This window comes from Plasmodium brasilianum, chromosome 3 (assembly GCF_023973825.1).
Source record: "Plasmodium brasilianum strain Bolivian I chromosome 3, whole genome shotgun sequence".
Taxonomy (NCBI): domain Eukaryota; phylum Apicomplexa; class Aconoidasida; order Haemosporida; family Plasmodiidae; genus Plasmodium; species Plasmodium brasilianum.
Window position 1 is genome coordinate 353,924 of NC_090116.1, and position 14,223 is coordinate 368,146.

Here is a 14,223-nt window from a genome sequence, read left to right on the forward strand (position 1 = left end):
CATTAAGTAGGTATATATAAATAAATAAAAAATAAATATATATATATATATATATTATATATATATATATATATATATATATATATATATATATTATGTACATACGAGAAAAGATAAGGCGACATTTTTAAAACTTCTTGTAAATGCTTATTTATTACTGCTCTTTAAAATGCAAATAGGGAAACGTTAATAAACTACTAATCACATGTTTGTACAAATATATATTAAGAGCCAAGGCAATGTTTTATATTTTTTTCTTTCTTTAGTCCTTTCTCTTCTTACTCTTTACTTATGCACGTTTTTCATTTTTTTCAATAAATGCAACATATAAAAACATTAAAACTTTTTCGTACGTTGCTGAGAATGAACTAATTTAAAGATTATTTTTTTTATTTCATTTTTTCATCATACTTTCATGAAATTAAAGCAAAATATATTTGTGTTCAATTTTTTTTTTTTTTTTTTTTTTATTCTTTTTAAAAAAAGGAATATATTATATCCTTTATGTTACATCATCATGTATAACCATATAATATATTTCACAAATGATATAAAAACGTTTAAAAAAAATTTAAAACTATATTCTTCTTTCAAATTTTTTGTCATATAAAGATAGTACCTTTTTTAAAGAGTTATAAGAGTTTTGGGAAAGATATTATACCGAATAAGAATCATACGCATATTATATATATGTATATATATATGTACGTATTTGTATATGTATATACATTTATGTGTATATATATGTATATATATATATAAGTACATATGTATTATGTATACATATATATATGTACGTGTAAGCGGTTGCACTACCTTTTCGCCATTTTAAAATGAACCATAATGGAGCTTGTGAACAGTCCACAGAAGATAACGCGAACGATGTAAGAATAGATATGGACGTGTCATGCATATGATAAGAAAAATCCATATATGTACATGTATACACGCGTGTATATCTTTTCTTTATCTCCATAACAAAAGAGAAAATTCTTTTTTGTTTTTTTTTTTTTAACCACCCATGTTCATATAAAATAAAAGCTCTCAAAAAAATTCATGAATTTTTCAAAATTTTATGCACAGTATATGTTCAAAAATTATATTTCCATTTTTAGGGGGTTAATAATGGCTTAAATCTAGCACAGCCATGTGAAGGCTACACAGATACAAGGACTAGCAACAATTATGAAGAAAACAAAAGTATGACATGCAATAATGAAAACGGTGTAGTTAATATAAATAAGGATCCTCATAATTTTACCAATAATTCCAATGGTCAAACAGGAAATACAAATGATCCATCAAACTTGATGAATAATACTAATTTGCAAGGGCATGCATCAAGTATAGGAGCTCCTAATATACCCAGCAATATGCCCATGCATAATATGAACCTACAAAATAATGCTATTAATAGTACGTATTATAATAATCAACAGTACAAAAATGACCTTAATATGAATAATAGTCTACAAGAAAATGCAAAAACTGCCCCCAGCAATGTTAACAATTTTATGCATAGTATGAACTCATTCCCACAAAATATGTCGAACCTGCCACAAAATATGACAAATTTACCACCGAATATGACAAATTTACCACCGAATATGGCGAACCTGCCACCGAATATGCTTAACCTACCACCGAACATACATAGCATGCCTCCAAACATGCATAATATGCCTCCAAACATGCATAATATGCCTCCAAATATACATAATATGCCACCAAATATGCATAGCATACCACCAAACATGCATAGCATACCACCAAACATGCATAGCATACCACCAAACATGCATAGCATACCACCAAACATGCATAGCATACCACCGAATATGTATAGTATGCCACCGAACATGCCTAATATGCCGCTGAATATGAATTATCTACCCCCCAATATAAGCCACCTTTTGCCGAACATGATGAACCTTCCTCCACCCCCCTTTATGATGAAAATGTCAGGTGTAAAAATGAAAAATAATAAAATGGGAAGTTCAATGGAAAATCTTAAAGGTGCAAGTACTATGAATAATCATAATGCGTATCATCAAAATGTGGATAGTATGACGTTCAATAATAGACCTCCATATATGCAAAATAGTAGTGGAACTATTAATGGTAACATACAAGGGATAAACACATCCTTTTACTTACCTCCACATCAGTCTTTACATTTTCCTAATTATATGAAAATGCATAACACGGAAGCGGCACAACAAGGGGAAAACAACAACAATACCAATAATAGTAGTACTGATGACGTTATTTCATCATCCATGTATTTCAATGCAAAAGAAGAAGAGGAGGGTGGGTTCTACCCTTTTAATAACAAAGAAAATGGCATGCACGTAGATAAAAAAAACAATGAAGAAGAAACGGAAGATGAATATATACAAAAAAATGGAAAGATCAAAAAACAGAAAAAGAAAAAAAAAAAAAAACATAAAACAAATAATGAGGATGAAGATATAGAAGGAGAAGAAGGATATTATATGAATAATATGCGAATGGAGGGTGCTAACGGTTTTATGAATCCTATGTATAGATCTAAAGAATTTTCTATAATTAAAGAAAAAGCTAGGAAATGGAAAATGTTGAATAGTAAAAAATATGCAAAAAAGAAAAAATTTGGTGTTGTAGAAGAAAAAGAAGAAATGCCGTGTGAGCATTTGAGAACAATTGTAAAAGAACATGGTGATATGAGTAATAAAAAATATAGATATGATAAACGAGTTTATTTAGGAGCTCTAAAATATATTCCTCATGCAGTATTTAAGTTATTAGAAAATATACCTATGCCATGGGAACAAATAAAAAATACAAAAGTGATATATCATATAAGTGGTGCAATTACATTTGTAAATGAAATATTTGTTGTTATAGATCCATTGTATATAGCTCAATGGGGTACCATGTGGATTATGATGAGAAGAGAAAAAAGAGATAGAAAACATTTTAAAAGAATGAGATTTCCACCTTTTGATGATGAAGAACCACCACTAGATTATGCAGACAATATATTAGATATAGAACCCTTAGAATGTATACAAATGAAATTAGATAAAGAAGAAGATAAAAGTGTTATTGATTGGTTTTATGATTCTAAACCGTTATTATATAATAAAAATCATATTAAAGGTACCAGTTATAAGAAGTATAAATTATCATTAGAACAAATGGGTGTTCTATACAGATTAGGTAATCAGCTCTTTAGTGACTTTCAAGATGATAATTATTTTTACCTATTTAATCTCAAATCATTTTATACTGCCAAAGCATTAAATATGGCAATACCCGGAGGACCAAAATTCGAACCATTATATAGAGATATATATGAAGATGATGAAGATTGGAATGAGTTTAATGATATTAACAAAATTATTATACGGCAACCAATTAGAACAGAATATAAAATTGCTTTCCCATATTTATATAATAACAGACCTAGAAAAATTGCAGTGAGTAAATATCACTCACCTATGTGTGTTTACATTAAGTTAGAAGATATTGATTTGCCTCCTTTTTATTTTGATCTAATTGTTAATCCTATTCCTTCCTACAAAATTAGAAAATTCAATAATCTTCATAATGAAAAATCAGACTTGGATGATTTCTACTTAACATATACCAGAAAAGAAATTGTTTATGAAGATACATATGACAAATCGTTTGATCAAATGAGAAACAGAAGAAACAAGGACACACATGTCGAACGTAGTGAGAAGTGTAAAAATCAAAGTGGAAAGGAGGAGAAAGACGAAGAGGAAGTTAACCACCACCGAAGTCATAGCAGTAATAGCGACTTCCTAAATGAGAAATATTGCGATAAGAGGAAAAAAAAAAGCAGAAAAAAAGAAATCTCAAAAAAAGACAACCAAGATGGAAAAGATGAAAGAGGGAAAAGGAAAAAAAGGGAAGGAAAAAGAGAATCTGAGAGGGGTAAAAAGAAGGGGTACAGTTCCAGTTATGAGGGGACAGAAAATGATGAGGGTAGTGGAAGCGGCATGAACAATAGCAGTAGCGACAGTAATATCGACAGGGGAAAGCATAACGAGAAGCGGAAACCAAAGTTAAGTACAAGCAATGACAGCATTGATAACAGTGATACGAACGTATCCAGCAACAAATACAACTCGAACAACTTGAGTAGCAGAACGAACAAGTATAAAGATGAAGACCAATATGAAATGGACAACACTACCTTGGAAAATTATTCATGTGATAATAGCTCGAAAAAGGATTATAAAAACAATAAGAAGAGGAGAAACCCGTACCACGACATGGAAGATAACTCAGGTGAGGAGGAGCAGACGGAAAGGGAAAACGAAGGAATGGATGAGAAGCAAAAGAAGGGGCAACTAGATGATAAACATATGCAGTATAAGCGGGATGAGATGGAGAAATGCGGGGAGACTGCAAAAGAAGGTGAAAAAAGAAAGAGAAAAAAGAACAAAATAACTGTTAAAAATGTAGTTTATGGTATGCTTCCCCTATTGCATGACTATCCCTTATACACTGAAAGAACTATTAATGGAATTCAGCTATATCATGCACCATATCCATTTAATAAAAAATGTGGGTACACAAGAAGAGGGATTGACATACCACTGGTTCAGTCATGGTTTAAGGAACATATATCAACAAAATATCCGGTTAAAGTAAGAGTATCTTATCAAAAACTTCTTAAGTGTTGGGTGTTGAATCATTTACATTCAAAAAGACCAAAAAGCATGAAAAAAAAATACTTATTTCGAATATTCAAAAGTACGAAATTTTTTCAATGCACAGAGATGGATTGGGTGGAAGTAGGTTTACAAGTTTGTAGACAAGGATATAACATGTTAAATTTATTGATACATCGTAAGAATTTGAATTATTTACATCTAGATTATAATTTTAACTTAAAGCCCGTAAAGACTTTAACTACAAAAGAGAGGAAGAAATCTCGTTTTGGTAATGCTTTTCATTTATGTAGAGAGATATTAAGATTAACAAAATCTATAGTAGATTCACATGTACAGTATAGGTTAGGAAATATTGATGCATATCAATTGGCAGATGGTATTCAGTATATCTTTTCACATGTTGGTCAATTAACAGGAATGTATAGATATAAATATAGATTGATGAGACAAGTAAGGATGTGTAAAGATTTAAAGCATTTAATATATTACAGATTTAACACAGGGTCTGTTGGAAAAGGTCCAGGTTGTGGTTTATGGGCGCCACTATGGAGAGTATGGATATTTTTCCTAAGGGGGGTAATACCTTTATTAGAAAGATGGTTAAGTAATCTGCTGGCTAGACAATTTGAAGGAAGAGTGTCTAAAGGTATTGCTAAAACAGTAACAAAACAAAGAGTGGAAAGTCATTTCGACTTAGAATTAAGAGCCGCTGTCATGCATGATATTATTGATATGATTCCAGCTGGATTAAAAAATAATAAGAGCAAAGCTAGGTTAATATTACAACATTTAAGTGAAGCTTGGAGATGCTGGAAAGCAAATATTCCATGGAAAGTTGTTGGTTTACCATTACCAGTAGAAAATATTATCATTCGTTATATTAAATTGAAATCTGATTGGTGGATAAATGCGACTTATTATAATAGAGAAAGAATTAAAAGAGGTGCAACTGTAGATAAAACAGTATGTAAAAAAAATTTAGGTAGATTAACAAGATTATGGTTAAAGGCTGAACAAGAAAGACAACATGAATATTTAAAAGATGGGCCATACGTTACAGGAGAGGAAGCTGTCGCTCTGTATACTACTGCTATTCACTGGTTTGAGTCTCGTAAATTTACTCATATTCCCTTTCCACCATTAAATTATAAACATGATACAAAGTTATTAATTTTAGCTTTAGAAAAATTAAAAGAAACATTTACTGTTAAAAATAGGCTAAACCAATCTCAGAGAGAAGAACTAGGTTTTATCGAACAAGCGTATGATAACCCGTATGAAACACTGTCAAGAATTAAGAGGCATTTACTAACACAAAGAGCATTTAAGGAAATATCTATTTCATTTTTAGATTTATACACCCATTTAGTACCTGTGTATGAAGTAGATCCATTAGAAAAAATTACAGATGCATATTTAGATCAGTACTTATGGTATGAAGGGGATTTGAGAAATCTGTTTCCAAATTGGGTGAAACCATCTGATAATGAACCACAGCCATTACTAGTATATAAAATGTGTCAAGGGATAAATAATTTACATAATATATGGGAAACCAAAAATAATGAATGTGTTGTCATGTTACAAACACAGTTTAGTAAAATATATGAAAAGATTGATTTAACACTATTAAATAGATTATTACGTTTAATTGTAGATCATAATATAGCTGATTATATAACAGCAAAAAATAATACGAATATTACATTTAAAGATATGAATCATATTAATTCTTTTGGTATTATCCGAGGATTACAGTTTTCATCTTTTGTTTTCCAGTATTACACTATTATAATAGATTTACTCATATTAGGTTTAACTAGAGCCTACGATATTGCAGGTCCATATAACGACATTAATCAGTTTTTAAGTTTTCAAAATGTACAAATAGAAACAAGACATCCTATCAGGTTATATTGTAGATATGTAGACAAAATATGGATATTATTTAAGTTTACTAATGATGAATCTAAAGATTTGATACAAAAATTTTTGACAGAAAATCCAGATCCAAATAATGAAAATATTGTTGGTTATAATAATAAAACTTGTTGGCCTAGAGATTGTCGAATGAGAAAAATGAAACATGATGTAAATTTAGGTAGAGCAACCTTTTGGGAAATACAAAATAGAATACCTAGATCTTTAACCTCTTTAGATTGGGACCATTATAATACTTTTGTAAGTGTTTATTCGAAAGATAATCCTAATCTTTTATTTTCCATTGCGGGATTTGAAGTACGTATATTACCAAAAATAAGGCAATTAAGTTATGGTATTAACATGTACACATCATATATCAATGAGTATAATAAGAAGGAGTTAAATGGTGAAGAAGAAGGTGGTAATCAAAAAGGGGGAAACAATACAAATAACAGTATAAATAATATGGATGTAAAATCATATGAAAAAAATGTAGTCATTTCTTCAAGTGGAAAAGAAGGTACATGGAAATTACAAAATGATGTAACAAAAGAAATAACAGCAGAAGCATATTTAAAGGTGTCTGAAAATAGTATGAAGAGATTTGAAAACCGAGTCAGGCAAATATTAATGTCATCAGGAAGTACTACATTTACGAAAATTGCTAATAAATGGAATACAACTCTAATAGGTTTAATGACTTATTTTAGAGAAGCAGTATTAGATACTGAAGAATTACTAGATCTACTAGTAAAATGTGAAAATAAAATACAGACACGTATTAAAATTGGTTTAAATTCAAAAATGCCATCTCGTTTTCCACCAGTAGTTTTTTATACCCCAAAAGAATTAGGAGGATTAGGTATGTTATCTATGGGGCATATATTAATACCTGAGTCTGATTTGCGATATATAAAACAAACAGATAATGGAAGGATAACACATTTTAGAGCAGGGTTATCACATGAAGATGATCAGTTAATACCAAATTTGTATAGATATATATCTACCTGGGAAAGTGAATTCTTAGAAAGCCAAAGAGTATGGTGTGAATATGCATTAAAAAGGAATGAATGTCATAATCAAAATAAAAAAATTACTTTAGAAGATTTAGAGGATTCTTGGGATAAAGGTATACCAAGGATTAATACACTCTTTCAAAAAGATAGACATACATTAGCATATGACAAAGGATGGAGAATAAGACAATTATTTAAGCAATATCAAATTATTAAAAGTAACCCATTCTGGTGGACTAACCAAAGACATGATGGAAAATTATGGAATCTAAATAATTACAGAACTGATATGATTCAAGCATTAGGTGGTGTTGAAGGTATTTTAGAGCATACATTATTTAAAGGTACCTTTTTTCCAACATGGGAAGGATTATTTTGGGAAAAAGCTAGTGGTTTTGAAGAATCGATGAAATATAAAAAATTAACAAATGCACAAAGGAGTGGATTGAACCAAATACCTAACAGAAGATTTACTCTATGGTGGTCTCCAACAATTAATAGAGCAAATGTATATGTAGGGTTTCAAGTACAATTAGATTTAACAGGTATATTTATGCATGGGAAAATACCTACTTTGAAAATATCATTAATTCAAATTTTTAGAGCACATTTATGGCAGAAAATACATGAATCGCTTGTCATGGATATATGTCAAGTGTTTGATCTGAATTGCGATTTATTAGATATAGAAACAGTACAAAAGGAAACAATTCATCCAAGAAAATCATACAAAATGAATAGTTCATGTGCTGATATCTTACTTTTTGCAAATTATAAATGGGGTATATCCAAACCATCATTATTATCAGATGAAGATAATATATTTACAAACAATCCTGAAATAAAATCCAGTAACAACCCTGCTTCTTTTAGTTCCTATCCTTATACCTCCAATCAGTATTGGATAGATATCCAACTAAGATGGGGTGATTTTGATTCCCATGATATTGAAAGGTACAGTAGAGCCAAATTTTTAGACTACACTACAGATAATCTGTCTATATATCCATGCTTAACTGGTGTTTTGATAGGTGTTGATTTAGCATATAATTTGTACTCAGCTTATGGTAACTGGTTTAATAACCTTAAACCATTAATGCAAAAAGCGCTACAAAAAATTATTCAATCCAATCCGTCATTATACGTATTAAGAGAAAGAATTAGAAAAGGTCTTCAGTTATATTCCTCTGAACCGACTGAACCTTATTTGAATACGCAAAATTATAACGAATTATTTTCATCTCAAACTATTTGGTTTGTCGATGATACAAATGTATATAGAGTTACTATTCATAAAACGTTTGAAGGAAATTTAACTACTAAACCTATTAATGGTGCTATATTTATATTAAATCCCAAAACAGGACAATTATTTTTAAAAATTATACATACCTCTGTATGGATAGGGCAAAAACGTTTATCTCAGCTAGCGAAATGGAAAACAGCAGAAGAAGTCGCTTCTTTGATTAGATCATTACCTATTGAAGAACAACCAAAACAAATAATTGTTACAAGAAAAGGTATGCTGGATCCGTTAGAAGTCCACTTATTAGATTTCCCAAATATTATTATCAAAGGAACAGAATTGAACTTGCCTTTTCAAGCTTTATTAAAACTTAATAAAATAGGAGATCTCATTTTAAAAGCTACTCAACCACAAATGTTGTTATTCAATCTATATGATGATTGGTTAAACAACATTTCGTCCTTTACTGCTTTTAGTAGATTAATTTTAATTCTTAGAAGTTTACATATAAACCCACAGCAATCCAAAATATTATTACAACCAAATAAAAATATTATTACACAACCACATCATATATGGCCTTCCTTTAATAACAACCAATGGATTAATTTAGAAGTACAACTAAAGGATCTAATACTAAATGATTACTCAAAGAGAAATAATGTACATATTGCTTCTCTAACACAAAATGAAATAAGAGATATACTATTAGGTATGGAAATAACCCCACCATCTATCCAAAGACAACAAATAGCAGAACTGGAAAAAAATAATATAGATAATATTGAACAGCAAATGAAAGTTACTACATCTAAAACGACAACAAAGCATGGAACAGAAATCATCGTTTCAACATTATCACCACATGAACAACAAACATTTACAACAAAAACGGATTGGAAAATAAGATATCTAGCGAACAATTCTTTATTATTTAGAACAAAACATATCTATGTTAATAATAATAGTTCTTTAAAAAATGTAAATCAAAATGGTAGTATGAATGCAGTGAGCACAATTAATGATTACACATACGTAATTGCAAAAAATCTTTTAGAAAAATTTATTTGTATATCTGATTTAAAAATACAAGTAGGTGGTTTCTTATATGGTTCATCACCTGCTGACAATTCGTATGTGAAAGAAATTAAATGTATACTTGTACCACCTCAGATAGGGAACTACCAATCAGTAACTTTATCAAATTATTTACCATCTAGTAAATATTTAGAAAATTTAGAAATACTAGGATGGATACATACACAAACAACGAACTGTTCAAACACAAGTAATCACTTAACGACCTATGATATGGTTGCACACTTATCATTTTTGCAAGAATGTAAAATGAAAAAAAATAAAAAAAATAATAAAGAAGCCAATACCTCAGATGAACATGATGCTGCTGATGATGATACCAATGATGACAATGTGGAATTTTCAAAATTTTGGGAAAAAAATAAAACTATTATACTTACTTGTTCCTTTACACCTGGTAGTTGTACAATCAATGCATACAAATTAACAGAAGAAGGTTATAGTTATGCTAAAAGTAAAAAAAATTCCCCTGACTTATATACATATCCGAATATGAACAACTTGTATGAACAAGTTCAGATTTTGCTGTCAAATGTGTTCGTTGGCTTTTTCTTAATACCTGATGATAATATATGGAATTACAATTTAATGGGAATTAAATTTAACAATAATCAAAAATACTCGGCTCACTTAGACATTCCCCAGTCCTTTTATGCTGACATACATAGGCCCAATCACTTTTTACAATTTTCCCTACTAGATCAACATGATGGGGATGAGGCCGATGTAGAAACATCCTTCATTTAAGGCGGGATCTTACCAGCGTCGTCACTCGTCGAAAAGAGAGTTGTATAATAAACCGACAGTGTAGAGTTATATACATAAAGCGATTAACATAGAGCGGTTAACTTGAAGCACTTTCAGAATAAACACCACGCCAATGACCCATCTGCCTGGAAAGTTACACACATGTATACATATAACATATATAACACACATGTATCATATATGTACATATTCGTGGGAATACAAAAACTTACTAATTGAATAGCGCGTTGTTAACTCCAGAGGAGTATGTTTACACACATACTGGATCTCTTCTTATGGATAAGGCGAGCGCTTATTTTACAATTTTTCAGTGATGATTTAAAAATCAAAATTTACTTTTATATATATTCATTTTATTATTTATTCATTTATCTATTAATTTGTTTATTCATTTATTCATTCATTTATCAATTCATTTATCAATTCATATATCTATTCATTTATTTATTCATTCATTTATTCATTCATTTATTCATTCATTTATTCATTCATTTATTCATTCATTTATTCATTCATTTATTCATTCATTTATTCATTCATTTATTCATTCATTTATTCATTTATTTTATTTTATTGTTTTTTTTTTTTTTTCTTTTTTTTCGAGCCAAAACAAGAACATAAATTCCCATCACATATTATCATACATTAGAGCATTTTTTTATATTATCACCTTTTCACTGTTAAAGGCTTTTTCATTACATATTTTACCCATATTGTCCTCTTCCTTTTTATATATTCTTTTCACGTTATCGATTATCTGATTATCATGTGATTTTCATTTAACAAAACAATTTCTTTGTACGCGTAAATTATTATAAAAATAAGAATAATAAAAGTATAAAAAAAAAAAAAAAAAAAAAAAAAGGCGTTTATCTATAATACATAATTATAAACTAATGATATTTCAAATTTAATGAAAAGGGTTTATATGTCCGCTAAGACATATTTTTATATTCCTTTTGGAAAAAAGGGAAAACAAAAACAAAAATGGAGAATGATGTAAAAGGTTCTTAAACAAATATATACACGTGTGTACGCATGTTCACATATACGTACAATCACTCGTATATGTATTACATATACATGTCCATTCCACCCTTCCATCCTTCCACTCATTCACATATACACAGAGATATATACATAATATATACACATGTATATATTTCCTATTAAATGTACAAATATATTGCTTCCCAAACATATTGAACACTAGACAAACTTAATGCCACTGATGGAAAGTGCAAATAAATTAAGTACTGGCATTATTCCTGGGTCATATTTTTTTAATTAAAAATTCAGAAAAATTTACATACACATGTACGCACATGTTTACATATTTATAAACATATAACCACGTAGCAGGGCAAGAATTAATTTTTGTTCATGTACCTTAGCTATTCTTGTGCAAGTATTTTCAACTATACTTCTATTTGATCACCCTTTTTTTCTTTTTTTTGTCATTGGTAATATGTGTTAATAATGCCTCTTTTACTTTTCTTTTCCTTAGTATATCTTCATTCATAATACTTCTTTCTTTCGATTCTTGACTATTCAATGTAAATTCTAGAAATTCGTCATAAGTGTTATGTGGAGTACAGCAACTCCATCTTAAATTTCTAAGGGAGAAAAAAAAATAAAATTCAACATATACAATCTTGAAAATAGGAAAATAAAGATTCATTAAAATGGTTAAGCGCTGCAAAAATGAAAATACACACACATGCACACATGATACATACATGTATATATACATGTATACATACGTCTATAGAGGCAGACGCACATTCGTAAACCCATACACGTATCATATAGCTAGCGACAAACATAAATCCCTTTTTTTTTTTTTTTTTTTTTTTTTGACAAGCTCTATCTTACTTTGCTAATACCGAAATTGTAAAGTGAGTGTTTATATCATTTTCGAGAATATTTTTGTTTTGTATTTCTAAGTTATTTACATTATAATAATGCTGATAAAGTGGGGAAAAATTCAAAAAATCATCTGAGTTAACATTTTTATATAATTCATTTGAGAATGCTGAAAAATTCTTTATCGTGTAACATTTGGAACAGTAGACCTACAAATGGGGGGGAGGTGTGAGAGAAAAATGACAAAGAGATAAAGGGAAAAAAAAAAATTTTATTTCAATAAATTTTATACATTACAACATAAGGCATTCGTTCTATTAACACTGAACATGTATATGTGAGGGTAAACGCATATCACTATACTCACTTTTTACATACATGTAAAAAAAAAAAAAATAAATAATAAATACAAGCTCAGTGTGTTCATTTTACACTCCTTTTTCCTTTTCGTTTCTTACTTCTATTTTGAGAAGGGAAAAGGATGTTTTATTTACATCTATATCATACGTAAGAAAAGGGTTGAATGTATCGATTTGTTCTGAACACTTATCACATTTCTTTTTCTTTCTTTTTAATTTTATCAAGGTTAGTTTTAATTTCTTCTTCATCCTTTTTGAAAAAATATTAAATATCTCATAAACTGTTTTTTCTATAGGAAATATTTTTATCTCAAATTTTAGCTTTCTCTTGTTTAAATGATTAATTGAGACATTTAATTTTTCTTTTATATTTTTCTCATTCATTTTAAAGAAGATGGAAAACAGAAAAAAAAAAAAAATAATAAAAGATGCTATGTAAGTCTTACATTAAAGAGAAATAGAACAAATTAGCGTATTTCCACAAATATGGTTTAATAAACTTTTGCTATAAATATAAATATGTATGTATATATATATATATTATATAATAAAAGTAGTGAACATAAATAAAACAACAGAAAAGATTGCACAAATAAATTGGTATTACTAAACAAGTACTTTTTCTTTATTACATATATATATATATATATATATATGGGAATATAAAAAACTGACAGTTGTAGCGCTCATCAAAAAAGAAAAAGCTAAATTAGAAAAGAATACCAATAGAATGTAATATTTTTTTTTTTTTTTTCAATTATTCAAATAAATTTATAGTAATATAAAAAAAAAAAAAAAAAAAAGTGCGCTTTACTGCAACAATAATATAATAAAACATATTCTATACTAATATTTTATTAATTTTTTCTTATTGTCGCATACGTAATTATTAGGAAATAAAATAGGAATTATTATTATTCCAACGAAAAATTAAAGTATTTTCTCTTTGCTGAAAATATATTTAGTGGACTTATTTGTATGTTTATTTGTAAATTTCGTTTTATTTATTCATTTATGTATTTTTTTTTTTTTTTTATCTATTCATTTTGATTAACTATGGTTCCTACGTCGTAAGCTTGATTTGAAAAAAAGGAATAAAATAAACATAATATATGTACGTATATATGTACGTATATATGTATGTATATATGTATGTATATATGTATTGCATATATATTTATATATATATATATATGTATTCATATTTATATATATATGTACATATATTTATATATATATGTATACGTGTAATCTTT

At 28.5% G+C, this 14,223-nt stretch overlaps 2 protein-coding genes across 2 annotated transcripts; one reads left to right on the plus strand and one right to left on the minus strand.

Moving 5' to 3' along the window:
• Window positions 1-833: 833 nt before the first annotated feature.
• Window positions 834-10,721, plus strand: MKS88_000872 (pre-mRNA-processing-splicing factor 8; the record flags this gene model as incomplete). Its single annotated transcript, XM_067219514.1, has 2 exons — window positions 834-884; window positions 1,116-10,721. The coding sequence occupies 2 exons, from the start codon at window positions 834-836 to the stop codon at window positions 10,719-10,721; spliced, it is 9,657 nt and encodes a 3,218-aa protein (XP_067075240.1).
• A 1,447-nt stretch (window positions 10,722-12,168) lies between these two features.
• Window positions 12,169-13,351, minus strand: MKS88_000873 (uncharacterized protein; the record flags this gene model as incomplete). Its single annotated transcript, XM_067219515.1, has 3 exons — window positions 12,169-12,358; window positions 12,618-12,817; window positions 13,067-13,351. 3 exons carry the CDS (start codon window positions 13,349-13,351, stop codon window positions 12,169-12,171), a joined length of 675 nt encoding a protein of 224 aa, XP_067075241.1.
• Window positions 13,352-14,223: the final 872 nt, after the last annotated feature.